Source organism: Phytophthora ramorum (assembly GCF_020800215.1).
Source record: "Phytophthora ramorum isolate Pr-102 chromosome Unknown Phyram_PR-102_s0014, whole genome shotgun sequence".
NCBI classification, from domain to species: domain Eukaryota; phylum Oomycota; class Peronosporomycetes; order Peronosporales; family Peronosporaceae; genus Phytophthora; species Phytophthora ramorum.
Window position 1 is genome coordinate 161,599 of NW_027150660.1, and position 21,663 is coordinate 183,261.

The window sequence follows — 21,663 nt, forward strand, 5'->3', positions numbered from 1 at the left end:
AGCATGAATCAACGAAAAATCTAACAGGTAGCACAGCGATTTGTCAATGCATTCGTACCCAAAAGTTGGGCGAGATGTCCCTTGTCCCAATGGCATTGACAATCCAAACACGACCAAGATTTTGAGAGCAACTCCTACGTACCCAAGCCTCCTAAGCCTGACGGCAACATTAAGACCAGCATCTGGATGCCTCGATCTAAACCATCACAATTCAATTTTGCTTTCCCAGCAACAACAACCAGCAACAACGCAACTCCCAGCGACTCACCAACTCAACCACTCAATCACCATGGTCGCTATCCGATCCACCACCCTTTTCCTCGCTGCCGCCCTCGCGCTCCACAACCAAGTCGACGCTGCACCGTGCGACGCAGACAACTACTCCAAGGTCGCCACCGCTGTCCAAACGCTCCACGCCAACTGCGCCAGCTGGGCCGCCTACCTCGCCAGTGGAGGCGTATGGACTTGCGACTCCGCGTGTCACGACGCCGTCGTCAACCTCGTGGACACGCTGCCGGACTGCACGTTCGGTGGTCCGTACGGCCAGAACTACAAGCAAGTGGTGGAGGGCATGGTGGAGACGTGCAATGGTGCAGTGTCCTCCAGTTCTGACTCGACGGAAGCTCCAACTTCCACGACGGAGGCGCCAAGTGCGACCACGCCGGCGGCTACCACGTCGAGTGGCAACAACACCACTGACACCAGCACCAGCACCACCACCACCACAACGACGACCGAGGCACCCACTGCTGCCACCAAGACCCCGGACTCTGAGTCGGCCAGCAACGCCAATGCTAGCACCAGCGCTAGCGCCGATGTCGCGGACGTCTCGACAACGTCGGGAGCAAGCACTCAGGCGGTCGCCACGTTCACTGCGCTGGTGCTGGTCGTGGCGGGGCCACTGCTGCATTAAGTTGCATGGTTGCAACCAGATAGCGTTCTAGCAAATCGACCCATCATCGGTCATTGATCTGTCGTTAGTTAGACGCTCTTGGACAATGTAAATCGATGCTCCTATTCGCTGGACTTTCCTTACTGGGTCTGTGAAGACTTATTAGAGTGGTCTCCAATTCTTTTCCTCGGTAGTTTGTAAGACGTTCTCGTGCTGGGTCCAATCTGTGCGTGGTGGATTCGACAGAATTCATCAACGACCCGCAGAATCTCCAACTGGACAGGGCGGAACAACGTTAAAGTCGCTCAGCACGGCAGCTTTTTCGTTCTTGAATGCTTCGAGGACGCGCTCGTCGTTGCAAACGATCGCCAGCTTGCCGTGCCAGTTGTCTCTGACGAGAAACTTTTGTATCGTGCGCAGAGCCACTCGGGCCCCTTTCACGCACGGAACTCCTAGATTCCCCGTGGAGACGGACACCATAGCAACGCATTGGAGCTCTTCACGCAGCGCAGCGTTCATTGCGCGATCGTAAGTGCGAGCCAGCAGCTCATAGCAATCCGCCACCCGGACACTGGGACCAACGCAGTGGATCAGCGTATCCACTCCAGCTTCGAAGGCCTGGGTGACAACGGCAGAGCCCGCTGGCAGCCATCTATGCCCATTACGACGAAAGACTCGACCGTTCACCAATTTGTCAAGACCACCACCCGCACGACGAAAGACCGCACCAGCAGCTCCAATATGAGGGTTCATCAGCGACGAGCCGGTTGGGAATGCGATCCCGTCCAAAGGTGTGCCGTCGATGTTGTCAATGCTTCCGATGTCACCTTCTATGACTGCCACTGCCTCGTTGAAGCTCACTTGGTCGTCTGCAGACTGCAGAAAGTGTTGGAGCTCAGCGCACGTTCGTTCACGACTGGTCCAGTCCCAGTCACGGTCTCGAATGCAGCCGTCGTCGATTTGCAGCTCCAGGTCTCGTGGGCCGCCGAAATGAAGCTTGGACAGGCTTGTCCATAGTGAAGCGTCTTGCAGATAACCCAGAAGCTCCGGTATCGCTTGGAGGACGCTCAGCAAAGCGTCGAAACTTGACGGATCCAGGTAGAAGAAGATGGAGTGAACAACACCTTCCACAGCCCAGATGTCCCTCTTGTGGGTGGAAATGGGGTTGGCCTTGGATATCATTTGGTCTGTAGCGTCAACGAGGTGTGCGTGAAACGTAAATTTAATTAATGAGCAAGAGCTTTCTGCAGCAGTGTGGCAGCGACGAGTGGCATTATCAAGAGGATTGGGCTCGCGTGCAACGCACTTGTATCTGACGTGGTCGGAGGTTTGCAAGTTGCTCTTTGAAGTGCTATCGACCGCACTATTCCCATTGATACTGACGGACTTGCCACAGGTCGAAGTTTGTTTGTAGTTCCTCCCCCCGTACTCGCAGCTGGGTGGCGAGTTGAAGAGCTGCACGACTGCGTCCTCGATTGGGAGAAAGTAAGGAGCATAACGTTATACCGCAGTAAATTGATTCGCACGAAGTTGCGCCAGCAGAGTCTTGGAGACACAGGAGACACGATATAAACAGGAGGGCCGTGAATCGGAAGAAAGACATAAAACAAGATAAAAACTAACGAGGTAGGGCCTACCAACGATTCTTGAGTAGAATTCAACCGTCACTCGTGATCGCGCCTTAAACGTTTCCGTTCACCCAGATTCCTGCCACCAACTTGTGCGGGAACTAAAGAACAGCGCAGCAAGAGTTCCAGGTCACGGAGTGATGAATCTAAGAGGACCTCTTCACGTACGACAAAGCTACTGGAATCTGCACACGGCAAAACCATAAAGCCAAGGACCAGAAGTGATTGTTTTGTTACTCAACAATGAAAAGAAATGTAGCATTTCTGACCATCTATGCTTCTCCATTGCGCTCGATACTCGAAGTAGACAACATGCACAACATGCCCGGAACATGGTCATTCGACATGCACCGGCTATTCTAACGCTCTCATCAACGTCCCTGTCGTATGAAAGGCCAGCGAGGCACACTGCTAACCACGGGCTGCACCAGCTCTTCGTTGAAGCGCTCGAGCACCGTTTCTTTTTGTTTCGTGAACGCTTCCAGCACTGACTCGTCATAGCACACAAAGGCTATTTTGCCCTCCCAGTGGTTCGCACGCACGAACTTCTGGATCGTATGTAGCGCCACTTGAGCTCCGTTGTCACACGGCACGCCCAAACTGCCCGTCGAAATGGAGGCCACTGCGACACACGTCAGCTCTTCATGCAAAATTGCACTCATCACGTTCTCGTACGTCGTCGCCAGTAGTTCAAAGCAGTTCGGCAGGGAGATCCCCGGTCCCACACAATGGATGAGCTTCTTCACCCCCGCGTCAAATGCCGGAGTCGTCACCGCCGATCCTGTGGGCCGTCGACCTCGAAACGACGGGTCGTTCACGTGGTCGTTTAGCTGTTGGCCTGCTCTGCGGAAAACAGCTTGAGCAGCCCCCACGAAGTGGTTCGTAAGGTGCGAATTGGTCGGGAACGCGATGCCGTCCAGCGGTTTGCCGTCGATGTTGTTGATGTAGCCAATGTCCCCTTCCAGGATCTTGACGGACTCCTCGAACTGCGTCTTTTCGTCCTTGGACTGCAGGAACTCCTGCAACTCCACACACGTGCGCTCCCTCTCGGTCCAGTCCCAGCCTCGATCGCGAGTTGGCAGAGCTAGGAACCGCAATTCCGAGTCTCGCGGACGTCCGAAATGCGAAATCGACAACTCCGTCCACAGTGAACTGTCCTGCAGGTATCCGTGGAGCTCCGGAGTGGCTTGAAACGAGTGCAAAACAGCGTCGAAAGTCGACAGATCCAGGAAACACAGGATGGAGCGAGCAATGCCTTCTACTGCAAACACTTGCAGGGCGGAGGATGAAGGAGTCGTCATGCCAAACAGCAAATTGCGGGTAGCTTCCGGTTTGGAGTCGAAAGTGACGGTTCAAATCTCAGAACTGCAGTGCGGCATGTGGGTTGAACTGAAACCTGTCTAGACGCATACAGACTATAGCTTTTGTCTGTAAGACGGCCAAAACATCTTCAGTCCTGGTTTCATCATGCCAGTATGAGCATTCCACGAGTACTTACCTACCTGCACAACAATCAGCAAAAATCATGGATAATGGTTTTCTCTGGGGTTATTACCGATTGCGATTACTCAGAGTTAGCGTTAGCGAAGTGTACCGTTTGATTGTCGGTTCAAACAGTAAGCTCGCGGACACGTAGGCCTTCGCGACCACTTCATACCGTCAAGCACGTAGTAGTCTACATGATCATGCTAGCCACAAGTAGCACCATCGCCGTGATCGGTGCGACGACACTGGTAGACAACGTGCTGGCGCTTGAACTCGCTGATGCGGCCGACGCTGAGGTCTCACTGCCTATGGCGCTAGCACTGGCACTGGTAGTGTCGCTGCCGGCGGAAGCTGAGCTGGACGTTTCAGTGGGGATGGTCACCGTCGGTTCCGTGCTGTTGGAGCTACTGCCGCTGCTGGTCGTGGATGCGATGGTCACCGTAGCCTCGCTCGCGCTGGACGCTGTCGATGCAGGACTCGTTGTAGGGCTGGTTGTCGTCAGCTCCGAGCTCGTGCTAGCACTGGACGCCGTCGTTGCGGAACTGGCGCTAGAAACAGTCGAAGTAGTGGCACTGGGAGACGTGGTAGTCGCCACACTCGCGCTGGACGTCGTCGAAGTGGTGCTTGTGCTCGTGGACGAGTCGCTTGACAGCGCAGCGCACGTGGCCGAGAATCCGTTCACCATTTCGTACACGTTAATGACCAGACCGCTCGTTGGCACTGTCAACGCGCAGTCAGGAGGGTCCAGCTCGATGATGGCCGAGATAAGCGACTGGCAGTTGGTCGACGCGCACATCTCGGCGTATTCCTCGTCCGTGGGCATCGTCGACGAGTACATGAGGTTGAAGCCTGAGTCGTCCGCGCACCCATCGAACGAGCTCAGCGTAATGACGCTGGCCAACGTAGAGTACGCAGTCGTTTGCTGCGACGAGGAGCACGTAGCGGAGCTGGAAGAGCCCGAGGCGGCGGCCGAGCCAGCGAAAGCAGCGGCGGCAATGGTGAAGACGGTCTTCGTGTTCATTGTACCCTGTCTGATAGGTAGGTGGTAGACTGGCTGTGGGGGACACCGCAAGTTGTAGAATGAACTGTTGTGGGGCGACTGAAGCAAGGTAGGAATCCTGGCGAGTTGTCACTTCCTTCTGCCACTGTCCACGCGGTGTCCATGCACCATTCAGAACAGACCGTTGTCTCTGTATCCTGCTGCTTAATGCCTTTGTGGTACGAACCTTGTCTCCGTATGTGAAACCTGGGCTCTCTGGGCGTCGGAAGAGCGGGGTGGACCTACTCAGACTGCTTGGGCCCCCACGTGCAGCGAAACTGCGTGCCAACTTGGCACAAGTACGTGTGACAAGGTCTGGTCTGGCCCACCGCAAGGCTGGGCTGGTTCCGTTTTTACCCGCAATCTCTTTCCTCCGGACCGGAACTTCTGGTTGGCACCACGAGTCTAGACACAAGTTGTGTCCGTTGTGGTGCTCTACGATATAATAGCGACTTGGGAGCAAATACATGTGCGGGTGGGTAGTCGTAGGGCCGAAGTGTGGTGCTGCTGCAGCCTCCTGCACGGTTGAGTTCTTCTCATTGGAACTGTATTGTAGTTGTTCAACGTCTCTGCTAGATTTGTTTGAATCCACAGACCCCATTTTGGGTTTCGAGTTGCTGTTGCCGCAAAACTAAGTCGTTCCAGCTACGCCGCAGCCAACCTGCAGGCTCTTTGGTCGTATTGATTCATGCATCCGAGCGATGGTGATTTCACTGGAGAGCCTCGCCTTGCCGAGCGATGTACATAAAGCAGCAGAGCTTGATGATGCTCTTGGTACCAGGCAAGTACTCTCAGGGCTTGACTCTCGGCACATAAGCCTTTGCCTTTTGTATAGCTGCGCCACTGCGACACGTTGTGCTTTGCTGCCGATTATCGAGTTGAAGTGCGGCGATTATGGCATGTTTTAGGCATCACGGCTCGCAAACTGCAGCAACGTACGCTCTTCTAGGTACACCAACTGTGAAGATAAGCACTCACGCGACGGCATAAATCAACGAAAAATCAATTCTTGTCGCGATTTGCCCTTCACTTGGCTTACACGGGTAATGACCATAGTCAACGGATTGGCTATAAGCAACTAGGCCCTAGTAGTTGTCAATACCATAGCGTCTCTGGTGAGGCTGTGATCCAGCCTCATATTCCAACTTGCCAGCACAGCACACCACCACCGCAGTTTCCTTTCTAACCAACATGTTCTCCATCCGCGTCTTCGTTGCCGCCTGCGCTCTTGCCGCACTAGAGCAAGCTAGTGCCGATACATGCGGTCCTGCTTACCACACGGAAGTTGCCGCCGCTGTCCAAACGCTCCACGTTAACTGTGCTAGCTGGGCCGCCTACCTCGCCAGTGGAGGCGTATGGACTTGCGACTCCGCGTGTCACGACGCCGTCGTCAACCTCGTGGATACGCTACCGGACTGCACATTCGGCGGTCCGTACGGCCAGAACTACAAGCAAGTGGCGAAAGGAATGGCCGAGAAATGCGACGCCGACTTGTCCGACTCGGACGAAACCACCGCGACTTCCTCGAACGGAGCGCTGAGAACCGCAAGTTCAAGTGCCAGCATCCAATCGACGAGTATCGCCACGTCAGCTGCAGCTATTGCGCTGTTCGTCGCGGGCGTGTTCCAGCTCTAGAAAGATGCATGTGCGACGTCATTGTCTACCAAAGCACGTTTAACTCGAAAAACTGAGGCTTCGACGAGTTCCGTGGCGCACCGTTTGATAAATCTACACCGAGCAAGTTCATTGGGTTGATGCTCATCAGCACCTGCACTAACAATTGCAATGCAGCAGAGAGTAGAGATGCCGTCCACGACTCGTAGACTACGAATGCGCTCGTCGCGATTTGCCCTGTGTTGAAGTAGCCCGGAGTGATGGTCATCGGTTTGGATACATTTTTTCCGCCAATTAGTGGCGCCAAAATTTCGAAGGCTGCATTCCTGAATTTTGGAAATCAAACTGGCACCACCGAGCTCACCGGAAGAATGCCAGCAAGAATGTCAGCACTGGGCTCAGAGCTGGTGCCTCAACTGAACTGGCCGCGGGCTGGTTTGCGGCGCTTGCAACGCCAGTGTGGCAATGAGGCGGTCTCACCTGCCACGTCAGTATATCGAATCGACATCCTGAACCAATGACAGTGGGACGTTTGTAACAAACAATAGATGCAGATTGATTTCGCGTTTAAAACATACGAAAGACTACTGGTCCCGACTGTCTGAACACATAAAGCATTGCTATAATCAGTCGGGTGCATCAGTGGAACTGCTACACCCACCGTGTCGGGTACACCATCAAACGTCCTCGGGTCCAAAATCCCCCACAAGAAGACCGTGCCATCTTGCGTCTTCCAGGCCACAGTCGCCGGTCGCCGAACGCACGCGCTTCCGACGCCCCCAGATCCCCGAACGCTCCGATCCAGGGCTCTCTACCTCTGCCTCCGTTTCGGCCACCTCTGCGTGCATACCTCACCTCCCAGCGACGCGTGGCTCGCTTGCTATCGACGACTAAAGACCCCCAGCCCGAGTTCTGCAGCTTGCGCACCATGCCGGAGCACGGCGCGGGGCGCAAAGGCACGCCGCTGCCCATCTTTGTAGGCGGCGCGAGTGGGCGCCATGCGCCGCGCAAGAAGCCGTTCGTGAAGCGCGGCAGTCGCGGCAAAAGCGGCGACGAGCGCGAGGCGTCTCCCACCAAGAAGAAGGGCGTGCTACTGACCGAGAGACGCACGTGGAACCTACTCTGGGCGCTGTTTATCGTGGCTTTTGTGATCTGCATGGTGTGCCTCGTGACGCTCGGGCGCATGGTGCAGGACGGCACCATCTCGAACAACGAAGTGAGCGGCGGAGACGGCAAGCGCGGCCTCTTTGCCGTGTGGAAGGAGAACCAGATGCTGGCCAAGCTCAAACGCCTCTCGCACATGTTCACGTCAGTGGACGATGCCAAGGTGAACAACCAAGTGACGAGGCAGGAGCTGAGCGATTTGGGCGACTACGAGTGCGTCGGATGGAGACAGACGACCAACTGCACGCCGTCTGGAGATCGGGAGTTCGAGAATGACAAGAACTGCAGCGAGCTCGTCGCCAATGGAGTATCGGGCTATTGTGAGGTGCGCAACACGCGCACAGGCGAGCTGAACCGCGTGCTCGCGATGCACTGCGACTCGCTGCGGCCGGGCGTGCAGTTCAAGTGCGATATGTTCCAGAGCTTGCTGAGCTACAGTATTATGTCCACAGACTATGAGCACGACCCGAACTTCACGTACGCGCACAATCAGGACGTGTTCCGGGCGACGAATAAGCTGTCAGACACGCCCGTGCCGCTTGGGGTCGATGGTCTGAAGAACGAGAGCGTCGGGCAATTGGAGCTGTCGTTCGACAGAGGCATTGTGTTTGTGATTTATGAGAAGCTGCTGCTCGGTGCGTATGTCAGTGTCCGCTCGCTGCGTACCTTGGGGTGCACGCTGCCGATTGAGATGTGGTACAAGACGTCGGAGACGAATGTAGAGCACCCGCTGCTGCGGCTCATGGTGGAGGAGTTTAACGTGTACCTGCGCGTGATTGAAGACCCGCTGGCCACGCACTTCTACACGAAGCTCTATGCGATCTTCTACAGCGCCTTCGACAACGTGCTGCTGCTGGACGCCGACAACTTTGCGGTGCGCGACCCCAACTATTTATTCGACACGCAGGAGTTTGTGGAGTCGGGCGCCATCTTCTGGCCAGACTTCTGGAAGCCGGGCAACACGATCTTCAACATCCACGAGAACAGCTACGTCTGGGACTTCTTCGGGCTGGACTATGTGGACATGTTCGAGCAGGAGAGCGGCCAGGTGATGATCAACCGGCGGATGCACTACAAGGCGCTCAACGTGCTCATGTACTACGGCTTCTCGTTGCCCCGCGCACACGAGGAGCTGCGGCTTGTGTGGGGCGACAAGGACCTGTTCCGCTTCGCCTGGCTCAAGTCCAAGGGCTCGTTTTACATGACGCCGCGGCCACCGGGCTCGGCTGGTACAAAGCACCCGGACTACGACCTGTTCTGCGGTGTGACTATGGTACAGCACGACCCGAGCGGCCGCGTGATGTTCCTGCATCGTAACACGGAGAAGCTCACGTACGCGAACAACCGGATCCTGTGGACCCACATCCAGCAGTACAAGCGCACGTCTTCCCTTGCAGACTATTACGTGCGCGGCGCGAACGGCGGAAAGGTCTTCCCGCAGTTCAAGCGGTGCTTCGGCAAAGACGTTCACTACGAGAAGCTCTTCACGCTCAAGCCCATGAGCGCCTTCCCCTTCGAGAATTTAGAGGACGACCTCCTCCGGTTTGCGGCTGCCGGCGCCGAGGTACTTCGGTTAGCAGGCTACGAAGAGAAGGAGGACGACGACGAGCAGCATCAAGAAGAGACAAAGGAGTGATCTCCACAGAGGGCAGAGCCATAGAAGAATGATCGTCGAGTTGTCGGAGTCTGTAGTGCATTACTCGTATTGTGTAGGTAGTTCTGGTCCCGCCGTCCAGACAAATAGCATAACGCTTTACTATTAGGGAAACAACGCGAACCCAGAGATCTCGAGGAGTGCTGATTCTTCACTGATGTCCTGTTCTGACGCCGGCAAGTTCTGAAGTGATACCGGAGACCACTAAAGCCTGTCGCCACATTCGTCGCTTGTAAAACAGCAATTTTCGTGTCGAATTGTTGGTCGCTACAACCTGGATATTGCTGTCGTCATTGGCCATCGCCGCGAACGCTAGCGTTAGTCCGCCCGCCCAGCCTCGAGCTACTGCGGGCCATAGAGTTTATAGAGCGTAGGGGCCACTCCACCTTTATCTGCGACCGATGTGCATTTCTTAGGAGGCACATTATATTACCAGCATTCGTGAATATTGAGCGCCGCCTTGTGTCACAAGTTGTGCGTCAAGCGCTCGGTGTCCATTTGCGACCGTGCTCGCGCACGAGGTTGGGTGGTGGGTTGATGGCGAGCATACGAGAAGCTGACACATACCCATGGATATTGCCCGATCGTCACTCCAGACGGCGTGAGAGCGGAAGACCCCTGGTCACACACAGGTGCGTGATTTGCTCGTGCGCCATAATAATTGGCCACGAGGTGTTTACCTCAGAACCCAGTGCCCCAGGCCACGAGCGCTCCAGCTGGCGCTGGGACGACGCTGACTCGAGTCCACCTGGCGGCTTGTCGTGGACGGCTTGTCGCCATCAATCTTTGCAACGCGCGCTGCACTCAAGTTCTGGTGCGACCAGAAGCCCGAAACGCTGGGGTTCATGGCAAAAAGGTGAAAAATAGGCCGCAAGAATAGCCAGGATGGAACGGCAGCGCCGTGTGACAGGCATCGTCCACCGCGAGGGCCACCAACTTGGTTGCCAAGGGCAACCCACCAGCAAAATGCACCATGCATGTCGACGCACGTTACGATTCGAACCAAGCGGCCCACATCCAGATCATCAGCCAGCTGGTGTCAAAAACTGAAGTATCTGGTGCATCCATCTTCTCATTGGTCGAAAAGCCCTCTTCACGCGTCTCCCATTGGCCGAAACGCCGCTTAACTTCACCCAGAGTGTGACGTTTCGGCCAGAGATAGGCAGTGGAATTTCCAGCCAAAGCTGTCACTCGTCGTTTTGCAGCCGGTCGATAGAGCCTATCCTTCATACAGATACGCCTTTCACCCGCGAGTGGCTTGGTCGCCGGCAGATTCAAGCGCAATGCAGAAAGCAGCAGAGATGCAGCCCAAAGACGGCAAGTCGCTGTGCAGCGGCGGCCGCCTGCAGCACAACAAGATGTTCGCCTTCTTCTTCCTCATCGTCATGAGCTGCGCGCTGGGGCTCATGTGCGTGGCGTCGCTGATCCAGCAGCGCGACCTGCAGCTGCAGCGCCTGACCGTGCGCAGTCTGCACGGCGCCTCGGACGTGCGCGCGCAGATGACGGAGCTGCTGCAGCAGCCCGCGGACAACGAGGACAGCGCGGACCCTTTGGACGTGGCCAACTTTGAGTGCGTCGGGTGGAAAGCCCAGCGAGACTGCGCGCCCGACGGAGGCGCCGATACACCCAACAACCGCGCGTGCAACGCCACGGTGCGCAACGGGGAGAGCGGGTTCTGCGAGATCCGCCACAGGACGACGGGTGCAGTGCACCAGGTGATGAAGATGCACTGCGACTCGCTACGTTCTGATGTTGTGTTCCGGTGCGAAGAGTTCGCGGCGTTCTTGAGCTACGGACGCAAAGCGATGGAGTACGTGCACGATCCCAAGTTCTCGCTGAAAAACTGCAGGCAGCAATTGCTGGACGATCAACTGTACGCAGCAGAGAAGCCAAAGCGGGCGGTGGGAGATCTAGTCGACAGGATTCGACGAGGAGTGGACCTGACCAGGACGACGGCGCCACCTAAGGATTTGGAACGATTGAGGAAGGAGATACAGGTGCTACCCAGTCCCCCGAGCTCGTACGAGCGGGGTATTGTCTTTGTGGTCTACGAAAAAATGCTGCAGAGTGTGTACGCATCGGTTCGATCACTGCGCGTCATGGGCTGCACGTTGCCCGTTGAGTTGTGGTACAAGCGCTCGGAGACGGACCCGACCCACCCGCTTCTGCGGGAGCTCACAGGCAGCTATGGAGCGTACATGCGAGAGATCACGGACGCACGAGCTACCAGGTTCTACACCAAGACGTACGCGGTGTTTTACAGCGCGTTCGACCAGGTGCTGCTGCTCGACGCCGACAACTTCGCCGTGCGAGACCCAACGTACCTCTTTGACACGCCGGAGTTCCAGAGCGAGGGAGCGATCTTCTGGCCCGATTTCTGGCGCCCTAAGAAGACCATCTTCAACATCCAGCCGACCAGTTTCGTCTGGGAGGTGTTTGATCTGGCCCCCGTGGACATGTTCGAGCAGGAATCAGGCCAGGTTCTCGTCGACAGAAGCAAGCACCAAAAGGCGCTCAACGTCCTCATGTACTACGCGTTCAACCCTGCCGTGTTCGAGCGGCTGCGTCTCGCGTGGGGGGACAAAGACCTCTTCCGCTTCGCGTGGCTCAAGACGGACAGCTCCTTCCACATGATCGAGACGCCGCCAGGATCCGCGGGTCTTAAACTGGACGAACAGAACATTTTCTGCGGCGTCACGATGGTGCAGCACGACCCGGAGCGCGGGATCGTGTTCCTGCACCGCAACCAGGAGAAGCTTTCGAGCCAGAACCGAGAAAAGGTCTGGACTCACGTCCAGGACTTCCGCATGGACGAGGTGTCGCTGGATGAGTATGACGTGCGCGGCGCCAACGGCGGTCGATATTTCCCGCGGTTCAAGCGCTGCTACGGCAAGGATATTTATTACGAGAAGGCGTTCACGGTCAAGACCATGGACGAGCTGCCGTTCGCCGATCTCGAGCAGCGGCTGCTGAACTTTGTGCAGGAGGCGGCACGTATTGACGGCACACTTAAAGAACAAGCGAATGGCATCGAAGGAGAAGATGTCGTCGACGTAGCCGACCCGGCAGACCATTAAGTGAGACTGGGGCATTATGACCCCAGCCAGCTTAGTTTTCATATACTACAAGATTGTATAGTAAGGAGGACGCAAACGTGACCGGAAGATCAAAATTAATCGTAAGCGGCAAAATGCCAGGTGAAACTCTTATCTTGGATATTGAACTGCTCAAGTTGAAGTGAAAGTGTCACTTGCCTTTTGATGACCGAGTTATCTACTGGCCCTGCGTCAATAGGCAAGGCATGAGCGACGACACCAGCAGGTTTGGCTGTCCGAGTTGGCTTCGCAAACTGCCACCAGGACGGACTCGTACGTTACCAAAACTCGTCCAAGAGGCTGAAACGGATATGTGCCTTCACATGCGACGTGAGCGTGGAGCACTTCGGTATTCAACGGCTTGAGAGGCTGCTCCATTCACCGAGTCATCAGGCCTAGCAGCAGTATTATTGTTGGTGCTTTGTGAAACCACTTCACCACCACAGCGCTCTGTTGGTTTCCAGTCTAACTTACGCAGCACTTCTCTCAAGTTACAGCGACGCCAGGCGGAATGCTTGGGTACGGCCGTGGCGGCCGTGGGCGACCTCAATCTCGACTGGTTGGATGGGTGACCGTGCTGCTTCTCCTCGCTTTATCAGCATCCTGCGGCTGGTACAGCCAACAAGCTATCAAACTCTCGTACGAAGACAAACGCGAAGCCAGGAGCGTGACCCACGATGTCATCGTCCGTCGCCAGCACCTTCTAGCCAAACTCACCGCCCAAGCTGGCGGATCTGGATCGTCGGCGCCATCAAAAATGATGTTGGATCCCATGGTTTTCTCCTCTGGTTCATCGTCTGCCGAGCTAGAGGAAATCGGCGATGATATCATCATTGACCCCATGCGAGACGCCCCCAGGGAGATCCCCAATGAAAAGAAGGTGGAAACACCACCACCAAAGCCAAAGCCAACATTAAAGCCGACACCAAAGCCGACGCTGAAGCCGACGCTGAAGCTGATACCAAAGCCAACACCAAAGCCAACACCAAAGCCAACACCAAAGCCAACACCAAAACCAATGACAAAGCCAACACCGGCACCAACGAAGAGCACGAAACCACCTACTCCAGCGCCATCGAAGGCCCCAACTCCGAAGCCAACGCTAGACCCGAAGTTGGAAAAGTTGTGGGCTCCTATCAAAAGCGTCGCTGAGCTGGATGAGTTTGAGTGCACTGCTTGGCGGCAGACTGCTAATTGCTCTCCTCGCGGAGATCTCAAACCTCAGAGAGATGGCCCGTGCGATCGCATCATTTTGCCCTCCGACTCGGGTTTCTGCGAGTATCGTCACCGTAAAACGGGGGAGCTGCGTCGGATTGTTGCCGCAAAATGCAAGTCTCGCGCTAGTCAAATGGGGTATTCGTGCGCGAACGCCACAATGCTGGTACGATATAGCCTAATGGCTGATGACTACAAGCCGGACTACCCACTCTCCTTCGAAAACAACCAGCGTGACTTCCTCCAGGAAAATGGACTCTCCAAAGAGATCGCAAGTAAAGCTCTCGTGGTAAGCGGTCAAAAGGTTGAGGCACCGTCGTCGTTTTCGCAAGGAATCGCGTACGTCGTGCACGAGCAGTTGTTCCTCAGCGTCTACGCAGCGATCCGAGCACTGCGATCTACTGGCTGCACGCTCCCCATTGAGCTCTGGTACCGAGAAGAGGAGACCAACACGTCACACCCACTTCTGCAGGAGCTCACGAGCAAATACGGCGCATATTTGCGTATCATCAAGGACCCACGTGCTGTCAAGTTCTACACCAAGCTCTACGCAGTATTTTACAGCGCATTCGACAACTTGTTACTTCTGGATGCCGATAATTTTGCGGCGCGCGATCCAACGCATTTGTTCACCACTGAGGTCTACAACGACACCGGCGCAGTCTTTTGGCCGGATTTCTGGATGCCCAACCGCACCATTTTTAAGACCAAGAAGAATAGCGATGTGTGGGAGCTCATGGGTGTCCCCTTTGTCGACATGTTCGAGCAAGAAAGTGGCCAAGTTCTGGTCAATCGAGTCAAGCACACGCGAGCATTGCACACGCTACTACACTACGGACTCACGGAGCCTCACTTACCGGCCGAATTCGACATGCTCTGGGGAGACAAGGATCTCTTCCGCTTCGCCTGGATGCGCTCAAATTCGAGCTTCCACATGATCCAGCGGCCTGCAGGGAGTGCCGGGCTTAAGGCACCACACCTTAATATTTTCTGCGGCAACACCATGGTGCAGCACGACCCGAATGGCGAAATAGCATTCCTGCATCGAAACATCGTCAAGTTTTTGCCGGATGGGAACAATACGCAGAAACTCTGGCACTACATACAGCAGTACAACATGAACCAAGACCTTCGGTACTACGAGGTTCGTGGCGACGTGGATCACCGATGGTTCCCTAGCATTCGAAAGTGTTACGGCAGACGCATCAATTATCTCCGCGCATACTCGCTCAAGCCCATTGAGGAGTTTCCCTTTGCAGGACTTGAAGATGAAATTATTGGACATGTTCGTGAAGGCGAGAAGATCATCAAGCAGTCAGGGTATGTGAGCGCACCTACGGAACCTCCAACTACGAAAAAGGCAAAGAAGCCCCGAGGTAACAAGCGATCTCATCGTAGAAAGAATAAATAGGACGAGAAGAAGGAGTAAACCGAGATGAATTCATTTGTTGCCTATTTCGCTCGATGTCGTAAGAGTCTATGGGTGAGCAGCAGAGCAAAGCAAATACTGTTATGTTTATTGTCTATCGTGGGAAGGCCCACTGAATAGCGAAGCTATAGTTCCTCGGAAAGATCCTTCAGGTTCATTGGTGCTCCGATGATCTCCGAGTACTTGTGGTACGGGTGGCGCTCGATGTACTTCTGGACGATGTAGCCAAACACAAGCGTGATCACGTTGAGCCAGAAGCTCGTCCACGACTTGGTCAGCTCGTTGATCATGATAAACACACCCAGCGTAAAAGGCAGCGTCATAGCCGCCACCAGCGAGCGGTCTGACAAGTTAACGCGGTATGGTCGATCAATCTCAGGGTGCGAAAAGCGCATGCGCACGGCTGCACTCATCTCAACCAGAGACGACAGCGCGGACAGGAAGTTGTCCACGCCTAAAATCGTGTCAAAGTCGAACATTCCCATGAACACGATGATGAAAAACGCCAGCAAGATGGCTCGTCGTGGGACGCCAGTATCCGGGTGACGCCTATGCAATCACACAACAAACAGAGCAAAACGGTTAGCAACAGCACATTTCATCTGCTACAAACCACTTGGTGCTTGTGACGTACTGGGAGAAGTAGGGAGGTGCCAAGCCTGAGTCGGCCATACCAGCAAGCTGGAATCCATCCTTAGCCATCTCAGCAACGTAGAGTCCAAGATTGCCAAACACGGACGAGATCAACACCCAGATGCAGAGCCACGGCCCGCCAATCTTCTGCGCGATCACCGAGTACGATCCGTCATCCCACGTCGTGTAGTGCGGCATGTCCGCTCCTGAAATCGCAATGAACGGGATGATATACCTAAAACCACAACAATCCACACAATCAGCTTTTATCTTCCACACAACCATCTCAATGCACGTACGTGAATGCAATGAGCACCACCGTGAGCACCATCGCCTTCGGGTACGTGGTTTTCGGCGACTGGATCTCTCCAGCATAAGCTCCAGCCGCATCAAAGCCGCTGTAGTTCCAGTACAAGGAACTCAGCAGTCGTCCCCAATCACGCTGCAACAGCAAAAACAAATCAACATCATACCCCAAACGTCCTCAACTTCTCTGAAACTCGACTCACATCTTTCCTGATGACGAACCAATTGGCCGGTTCAATTAACGGCATGGCATACGTCACCAACACTGCGAACGGCAGGAAGATCATGACCCCCATGACCAGGAGCGTCTGCCCCACCACCTTGATACTGGATAGCGTCGGCAGCATAAACAGCAGTGCAAACACCGCTCGCAAGGCGAAGACGCCCCAGGCGACTCCGTCCTCCCCGTTCGCCGGGTCTTTGTCCCCCGTCAGCAGCGCCAGCAACGTGTCCACGATGAGGCATGGGTAGATGGCGTTGTCGATGACCCCGGAAGTCCAGGACCAGAAACCTACCTGAAAACCCATGGGTCGACCGAACGCCACGCCTACCCATTTGCAAAAGCTGCCGTCGGTCGGAAACGCGGTGAAGAGTTCAGCGAACGTGAGCGATAGTGGCAGACACCAGACCCACGGAAAGAGCACAACCGCCAGGATGCCCACGAACGGACCGCACGCTGCCAGCACAGGCTCACTACCCCACGGACCACCGCTGACGTTGAAGTACGTGATGAGCGCCACGGACAAGATGCCCAGTTGGCGGTGCGAGTGGGAGCCAGGCATGGAGGAAGAGCAGACGTCGACTCAGCAGCGCATCCTTTGGCGAACTGAGGAAGAGGTACAGCAAGAGTGCCGGATAAAATGAGAGAGAATACAGTTCTGGAGGAAGATAGGTTTAAAGAGATCATTGATAGAGGTATATGAGATTCTTAAATTCGAAAATGGAGGGTATGTGATGTGAGAACGTCGGAACTGCTGGCCAATGGGGAGGCCTGACGGTTGGCTGGGGTGGACCACAGATGTGGATACATTGTGTGGTGGATCACCAGTCTCGACTACTCCGTGACCAAATGTACCTTTCGCGGTTGCGGCGGCTAGAGGATCGACTCACCCGCTGAAGTTCCTGGCGGCTGACCATTCCCAGAGGTGGATTTCGATGCTGCCATGTCCGCTGATATGAAGAGTTAAGAGTTTGCAGTGATGCAGAGGATGCAGAGATACAACCCGAACGCCGAACTATCCTGTCACGTCGTGGACGCAGCTGCCGCTTCTGGGAACTTAGTCATTGTGCAGTAGCTGGCGACTCAACGCACGCGTGGAAGCCGGCGGTGCTCGCCGCAACCTACGAGATCGGCAGCCAGACGGCAGCATGGGGTGGTCATCTGGAAGTCGTACAGTGGATACACGAACAGAACACCTCGCTGAGCAAAGAAGCTATGGATGGAGCCGCTGGGAACGGCCATTTGAACGTTGTACAAAGGTTGCATGCCAATCTGATTGATCGCCATCGAACAAATCCCTCTCATCCGGATGAAAGACACGTCGAGCTGTGGATGGTGCGGCGAAACAAGGAGCTCTGGGGGTAGTGCAGTGGTTGCACTGGAGGGCTCTTCAACGGCGGCAATGAACGGTGCTGCTGCCAACGGCCACTTGTCGGTGGTGCAATAGCTCCACGATAACGGGAGGGAAGGCTACTCGATGAGCCCCATGAATAATGCAGTGAAGAGGCAACCTGGACGTCGTGCAGGGTCTCTATGGGAACCAAAGTGAGGGCTGCACCAACAAGGCCCTCCGGGGGGGCTGCAGAGTGGCGTTGTCGAATTTCAGAGCGGACGTCGGTCGATTGGCAACCGCCGCAGTGCTGTATTTCGAGCTAGTGCTGCATTATCTGCTGCATCGACTTTCAACTCGATGAAGCAGCAACCTGATAATTCTGATTCCTAGTTCAACATGCCTTTTTCATCCAATCCTCAAATTCTACCAATTAGATTTCCGTTTCTTCCACTTTTCCATCCAATCACATCGAGTCGTCCCAATCCTTCTCTACTCCTCAACACGCCATGGCGACGGCAACCGAAGAGAATGTGCAGCTGAACCACGAGGCCCCAGCGCTCCACGACGCGCTTCTGGCCAAGCGTCCGCGTGTGCAAGACGTCGCAGCGCCCAACCACGCGATTGGCCGCGTGCTTGACGTCGAAATGCTGTTACGAGGGCTGCTGACGCTGCTGGACTTGGCCTCATTGACCAGTTTCCTGGAAGTCCTGGCCCAGGACGAGACCTGGCGAGACGTTTTGACGCACGAGCAGCTGTGGAAGGAGATGCTCCACACGCACTTTGCAGGCAACTTGCCGCCCGCCGAGCAGTTCAACGACAATGAAGAGGAAGAAGAAGATGAGGAACTACAAGACGATGATGAAGAGCTACAAGAAGAAGAAGATGATGAACTGCAAGAAGGAGAGGATGATGACCTAATTGAAGTGCTGGAGGGAGGCATGGAAATGGACGATGAGGACTTCTTTGAGCAGGAGAATGAAAACAGTGACGACGACGTGGTGTTCATCCCTCCTCCGAGACAAAGCGTTAGGCAGGTGCCAGCAGAGAGAACTGAAGATGATGGTACAACGTTGGCTGCAGCTCATGAGTCGAGCCAGCACGCTGCGTTGTCGTGGATCGATGGAGTTCCTAGCCAGGTGGTGCTGGATCTGGCTTGTCCAGATCTGAAGGAGTTCCTGCGCTCAGCGGAGCAATTGGTTCAGTTTGATGCGTGCGTGCAGGTCATTCGAGGGGACATTGGAGAGATTGAGAAGATGGGAGATGAACGCGTGGACGGATTAGCCTTCCCGACGGCGTCGTTCCTGCGCAATCCACACTCTGGCGCAGCGGCAGTGATTTTTCGGCGTGCGGGGCAGGGCCTGAATGAACATGTCCGAACGCTGGACGTGCGTCTGGATGTTGGCCAAGCACACGCGACGCCGGGGTTTGACGCAGGTGTAGACAAACTTATTCACTGCGTGGGTCCGAGCGGATTCAATCCCCACTGCCTGAGAGATTTGCAACGGACGTACCGGAGCGTGCTGCGCTGCATCCAGAGAGAGAATCTTCGTTGTGTGGCCATGACGTCCATCTCCACCGGCAACATGGGCCTGCCAGTTGACAACGCTGCGTGGTTTGCTCTGTGCGCTATCCAGCGCTACTTGCGAGCCACCAACTGGACAGCAACAATTGGGATCGTGTGCTTCGAGGCAGACGTGTACGCTGCGTTCGCTAAAAGCAAAACCAAGCTGCTGTCCCAGTTCAATGCGGATGTTGTGCGTGCGAATCCTCCGCTTCGCCACCACTAAGTTGCGTGGCAGCAAACCTGGTCATGTTGGTCAAAGCTGTGTGTGATTCGTGTTTTATTTGGTCGAGCCGCGTGGAAGTCGTGTCGTGTCAGTTGGTAGTGGTGAAAAGAAGTGTAAGCGATGTGGCATGATGTGCGCGTGTACGGTGAGATGCTGCCGCGATGCATATAATATACGAACTCCTTTCTACAATATCAGCAGCTATGATCGGGTATCCCGGAAAGCTAACGAGGGGTGTCCTGGCTGCCCAAGACAGATCGATCGAGTGGTCATGATGTTCATTCTGCGCACTACCCACACCTCGTCAATGGATCTCCTGTTCGATGTGAAAGCAGGAGTAGGCGAGACACAGGCTCGAACACTGCATGGCGACGAGTAGGAAAGGTTTGAGCACGAAGACGAAGGAGCTCAGTCACTCCGTTTCCGTGTCGAAGAGCTCCAAAGTTGTGACATGACGATCACTTTCCAACATGGCTACACTCAGTTGGTTCAACTGGCGAAACCTCGGTTGTCGATGTATCCAACAAAGAAACGTCTCAGGGGCATACAAAAACCAAGTACAATGGGGAGTGGCTCTCTGCGCGTCATTGAGTAAAATCAAACGATGGCCATCGCGCTCGAGGACGACTCGGACGCCTTCACGGCGGCGCTCTGCTTCGTGGACGAGTTCATGGGCGCGGGCACCGACGAGGCGGCACTGTCCATCGCCATGGAGGGGCTGCCGTCCATGTCCCCGGCGGACTCCAGCGCCGCGCTCGCTAGCCGATCCCAGAAGAAGCGCAAAGGGGGTGAAATCACGTGCAAAACGGAGGCGTCCGCCAGCCTCAAAAGCTGCAAAACGTCGCGCAGCAGCACGCGGAATCGGGTGCGCGACCAGGAGCGACGGGAGCTTTTGTACTTGCGGGAGAAGGTGGCGGACATGCAGCAGAAGCTGCAGGCGCTGCAGAAGACGCGCTGCGCCGCCGCTGCAATCACAGAAAAAGCTCATGAAGAGAAGAAGTTGCAGCAACAGGAGGAGGAAGCGCCTGCAGTGTGGAAGGAGATGGCAAGTCATCAATTGGAGCAGCGACTCAAGTCGGAGAGGGAGAATAGGCAGCTGAAGTTAGTGCTGGAGGGCCAGATCAAGATCGCCAAGAGTCTCGAGAAGCTGCTGCAGGCGCGGGCCACGACCAATGTACGCGGAGTGTGGAGAGGTAAATTGTTTTCTTCTTCTGACTGTTGTTTGCAGGCGATTGCGAGCTGTTTGGGGGAGGGCCAACGGTTGAAGCGGATGCACGGGTCCGCGCCCAATCGGTCGGACGCGAATATCTTCAAGGAGCTCATGGCGGGCATTGACTCGGCGTATCGAGAGGTGGACACGGTGTTCCACGACAATGGACTGGACACGAAGGAGTCGTCGTTCAATGACGCCACGATGCACGAGGGAGCGGATGGCGTGTACATGAAGATCTTCGCGAGCAAAGTGCTGCCGTTCGACGTGGCGGCTACTGGGAATGCTGCGTGGCGGTACTTTTCGAGGTCGTTGGAGCACATGCCATTCCGGTTTTTGTATCACAAGGACCTTCAGGTACGTTTCGAGGGTGCCGTTGGTTTAGAAGACGAACAGGAGTGTCAATTTACGTGTTGTTGGTGCTGTTTCAGAACGTGGAGACAACAGACGACACCATCATCGAGAGCTTCGGCATGGAGTTGCATGCAAAGGGCACCCAAGCGGATTACCGCGTGAAGCAGATTGTGCGTCGATACGTGGAAGAAAGTCGCGTCGTGATCGTGTGGCGATCGTACATTGACCCGATGAGTTTTGCGGGGGGTCCTGTGCACGGTGCAGAGTTCCAGGAGAAAGGATACCTGGTGGTGCGTCGTCCGCGGGCCATGTCGTCTCGGTTTGCACTGCTACAGACGTGCTACCTCATTTCGCCAGCACTTCCCATTCGGTCGCTGTCGGACGAACGCGCTGTCACGGGTGAGCTGACGGACTTTGTGCTTCATGGCACAGAGGCAAACGTTGCTTCTTGCCATCAGATGATTGAGAACATCTTGTTCAACGAGGCCATGAAGGCTCACAGCCAATCCTAGGACCAGCGTCGTTGGCCGATACCTTGGCGTAACATTATTATTATATTGGCGGATTCTCCTTGCATACTTGGCCTACGACTGAGAGACCAAAGC

General features: G+C 55.3%; 11 protein-coding genes across 11 annotated transcripts; 8 read left to right on the forward strand and 3 right to left on the reverse strand.

Annotated features, from left to right (window-relative positions):
* Positions 1-289: 289 nt before the first annotated feature.
* KRP23_12041 (uncharacterized protein) lies at positions 290-913 on the forward strand (the record flags this gene model as incomplete). Its single annotated transcript, XM_067882629.1, has 1 exon — positions 290-913. One exon carries the CDS (start codon positions 290-292, stop codon positions 911-913), a length of 624 nt encoding a protein of 207 aa, XP_067739649.1.
* Positions 914-1,144: 231 nt separating this feature from the next.
* KRP23_12042 (O-acetyl-ADP-ribose deacetylase) lies at positions 1,145-2,074 on the reverse strand (the record flags this gene model as incomplete). The annotated part of the gene is made up of 1 exon (XM_067882630.1): positions 1,145-2,074. The coding sequence occupies one exon, from the start codon at positions 2,072-2,074 to the stop codon at positions 1,145-1,147; it is 930 nt and encodes a 309-aa protein (XP_067739650.1).
* Positions 2,075-2,891: 817 nt separating this feature from the next.
* On the reverse strand, positions 2,892-3,821 carry KRP23_12043 (Macro domain-containing protein; the record flags this gene model as incomplete). Its single annotated transcript, XM_067882632.1, has 1 exon — positions 2,892-3,821. The coding sequence occupies one exon, from the start codon at positions 3,819-3,821 to the stop codon at positions 2,892-2,894; it is 930 nt and encodes a 309-aa protein (XP_067739651.1).
* Positions 3,822-4,199: 378 nt separating this feature from the next.
* KRP23_12044 (uncharacterized protein) lies at positions 4,200-5,679 on the forward strand (the record flags this gene model as incomplete). Its single annotated transcript, XM_067882633.1, has 2 exons — positions 4,200-4,645; positions 5,601-5,679. The coding sequence occupies 2 exons, from the start codon at positions 4,200-4,202 to the stop codon at positions 5,677-5,679; spliced, it is 525 nt and encodes a 174-aa protein (XP_067739652.1).
* Positions 5,680-6,235: 556 nt separating this feature from the next.
* KRP23_12045 (uncharacterized protein) lies at positions 6,236-6,679 on the forward strand (the record flags this gene model as incomplete). Its single annotated transcript, XM_067882634.1, has 1 exon — positions 6,236-6,679. One exon carries the CDS (start codon positions 6,236-6,238, stop codon positions 6,677-6,679), a length of 444 nt encoding a protein of 147 aa, XP_067739653.1.
* A 907-nt stretch (positions 6,680-7,586) lies between these two features.
* Positions 7,587-9,458, forward strand: KRP23_12046 (Alpha-1,2-mannosyltransferase MNN2; the record flags this gene model as incomplete). The annotated part of the gene is made up of 1 exon (XM_067882635.1): positions 7,587-9,458. One exon carries the CDS (start codon positions 7,587-7,589, stop codon positions 9,456-9,458), a length of 1,872 nt encoding a protein of 623 aa, XP_067739654.1.
* A 1,319-nt stretch (positions 9,459-10,777) lies between these two features.
* Positions 10,778-12,553, forward strand: KRP23_12047 (Alpha-1,2-mannosyltransferase MNN2; the record flags this gene model as incomplete). The annotated part of the gene is made up of 1 exon (XM_067882636.1): positions 10,778-12,553. One exon carries the CDS (start codon positions 10,778-10,780, stop codon positions 12,551-12,553), a length of 1,776 nt encoding a protein of 591 aa, XP_067739655.1.
* A 529-nt stretch (positions 12,554-13,082) lies between these two features.
* On the forward strand, positions 13,083-15,331 carry KRP23_12048 (uncharacterized protein; the record flags this gene model as incomplete). The annotated part of the gene is made up of 2 exons (XM_067882637.1): positions 13,083-14,307; positions 15,261-15,331. 2 exons carry the CDS (start codon positions 13,083-13,085, stop codon positions 15,329-15,331), a joined length of 1,296 nt encoding a protein of 431 aa, XP_067739656.1.
* A 9-nt stretch (positions 15,332-15,340) lies between these two features.
* KRP23_12049 (putative polyamine transporter) lies at positions 15,341-16,936 on the reverse strand (the record flags this gene model as incomplete). The annotated part of the gene is made up of 4 exons (XM_067882638.1): positions 15,341-15,764; positions 15,850-16,083; positions 16,148-16,290; positions 16,358-16,936. The coding sequence occupies 4 exons, from the start codon at positions 16,934-16,936 to the stop codon at positions 15,341-15,343; spliced, it is 1,380 nt and encodes a 459-aa protein (XP_067739657.1).
* Positions 16,937-18,213: 1,277 nt separating this feature from the next.
* Positions 18,214-19,494, forward strand: KRP23_12050 (ADP-ribose glycohydrolase MACROD2; the record flags this gene model as incomplete). The annotated part of the gene is made up of 1 exon (XM_067882639.1): positions 18,214-19,494. One exon carries the CDS (start codon positions 18,214-18,216, stop codon positions 19,492-19,494), a length of 1,281 nt encoding a protein of 426 aa, XP_067739658.1.
* Positions 19,495-20,098: 604 nt separating this feature from the next.
* On the forward strand, positions 20,099-21,570 carry KRP23_12051 (uncharacterized protein; the record flags this gene model as incomplete). Its single annotated transcript, XM_067882640.1, has 3 exons — positions 20,099-20,668; positions 20,723-21,061; positions 21,136-21,570. 3 exons carry the CDS (start codon positions 20,099-20,101, stop codon positions 21,568-21,570), a joined length of 1,344 nt encoding a protein of 447 aa, XP_067739659.1.
* Positions 21,571-21,663: the final 93 nt, after the last annotated feature.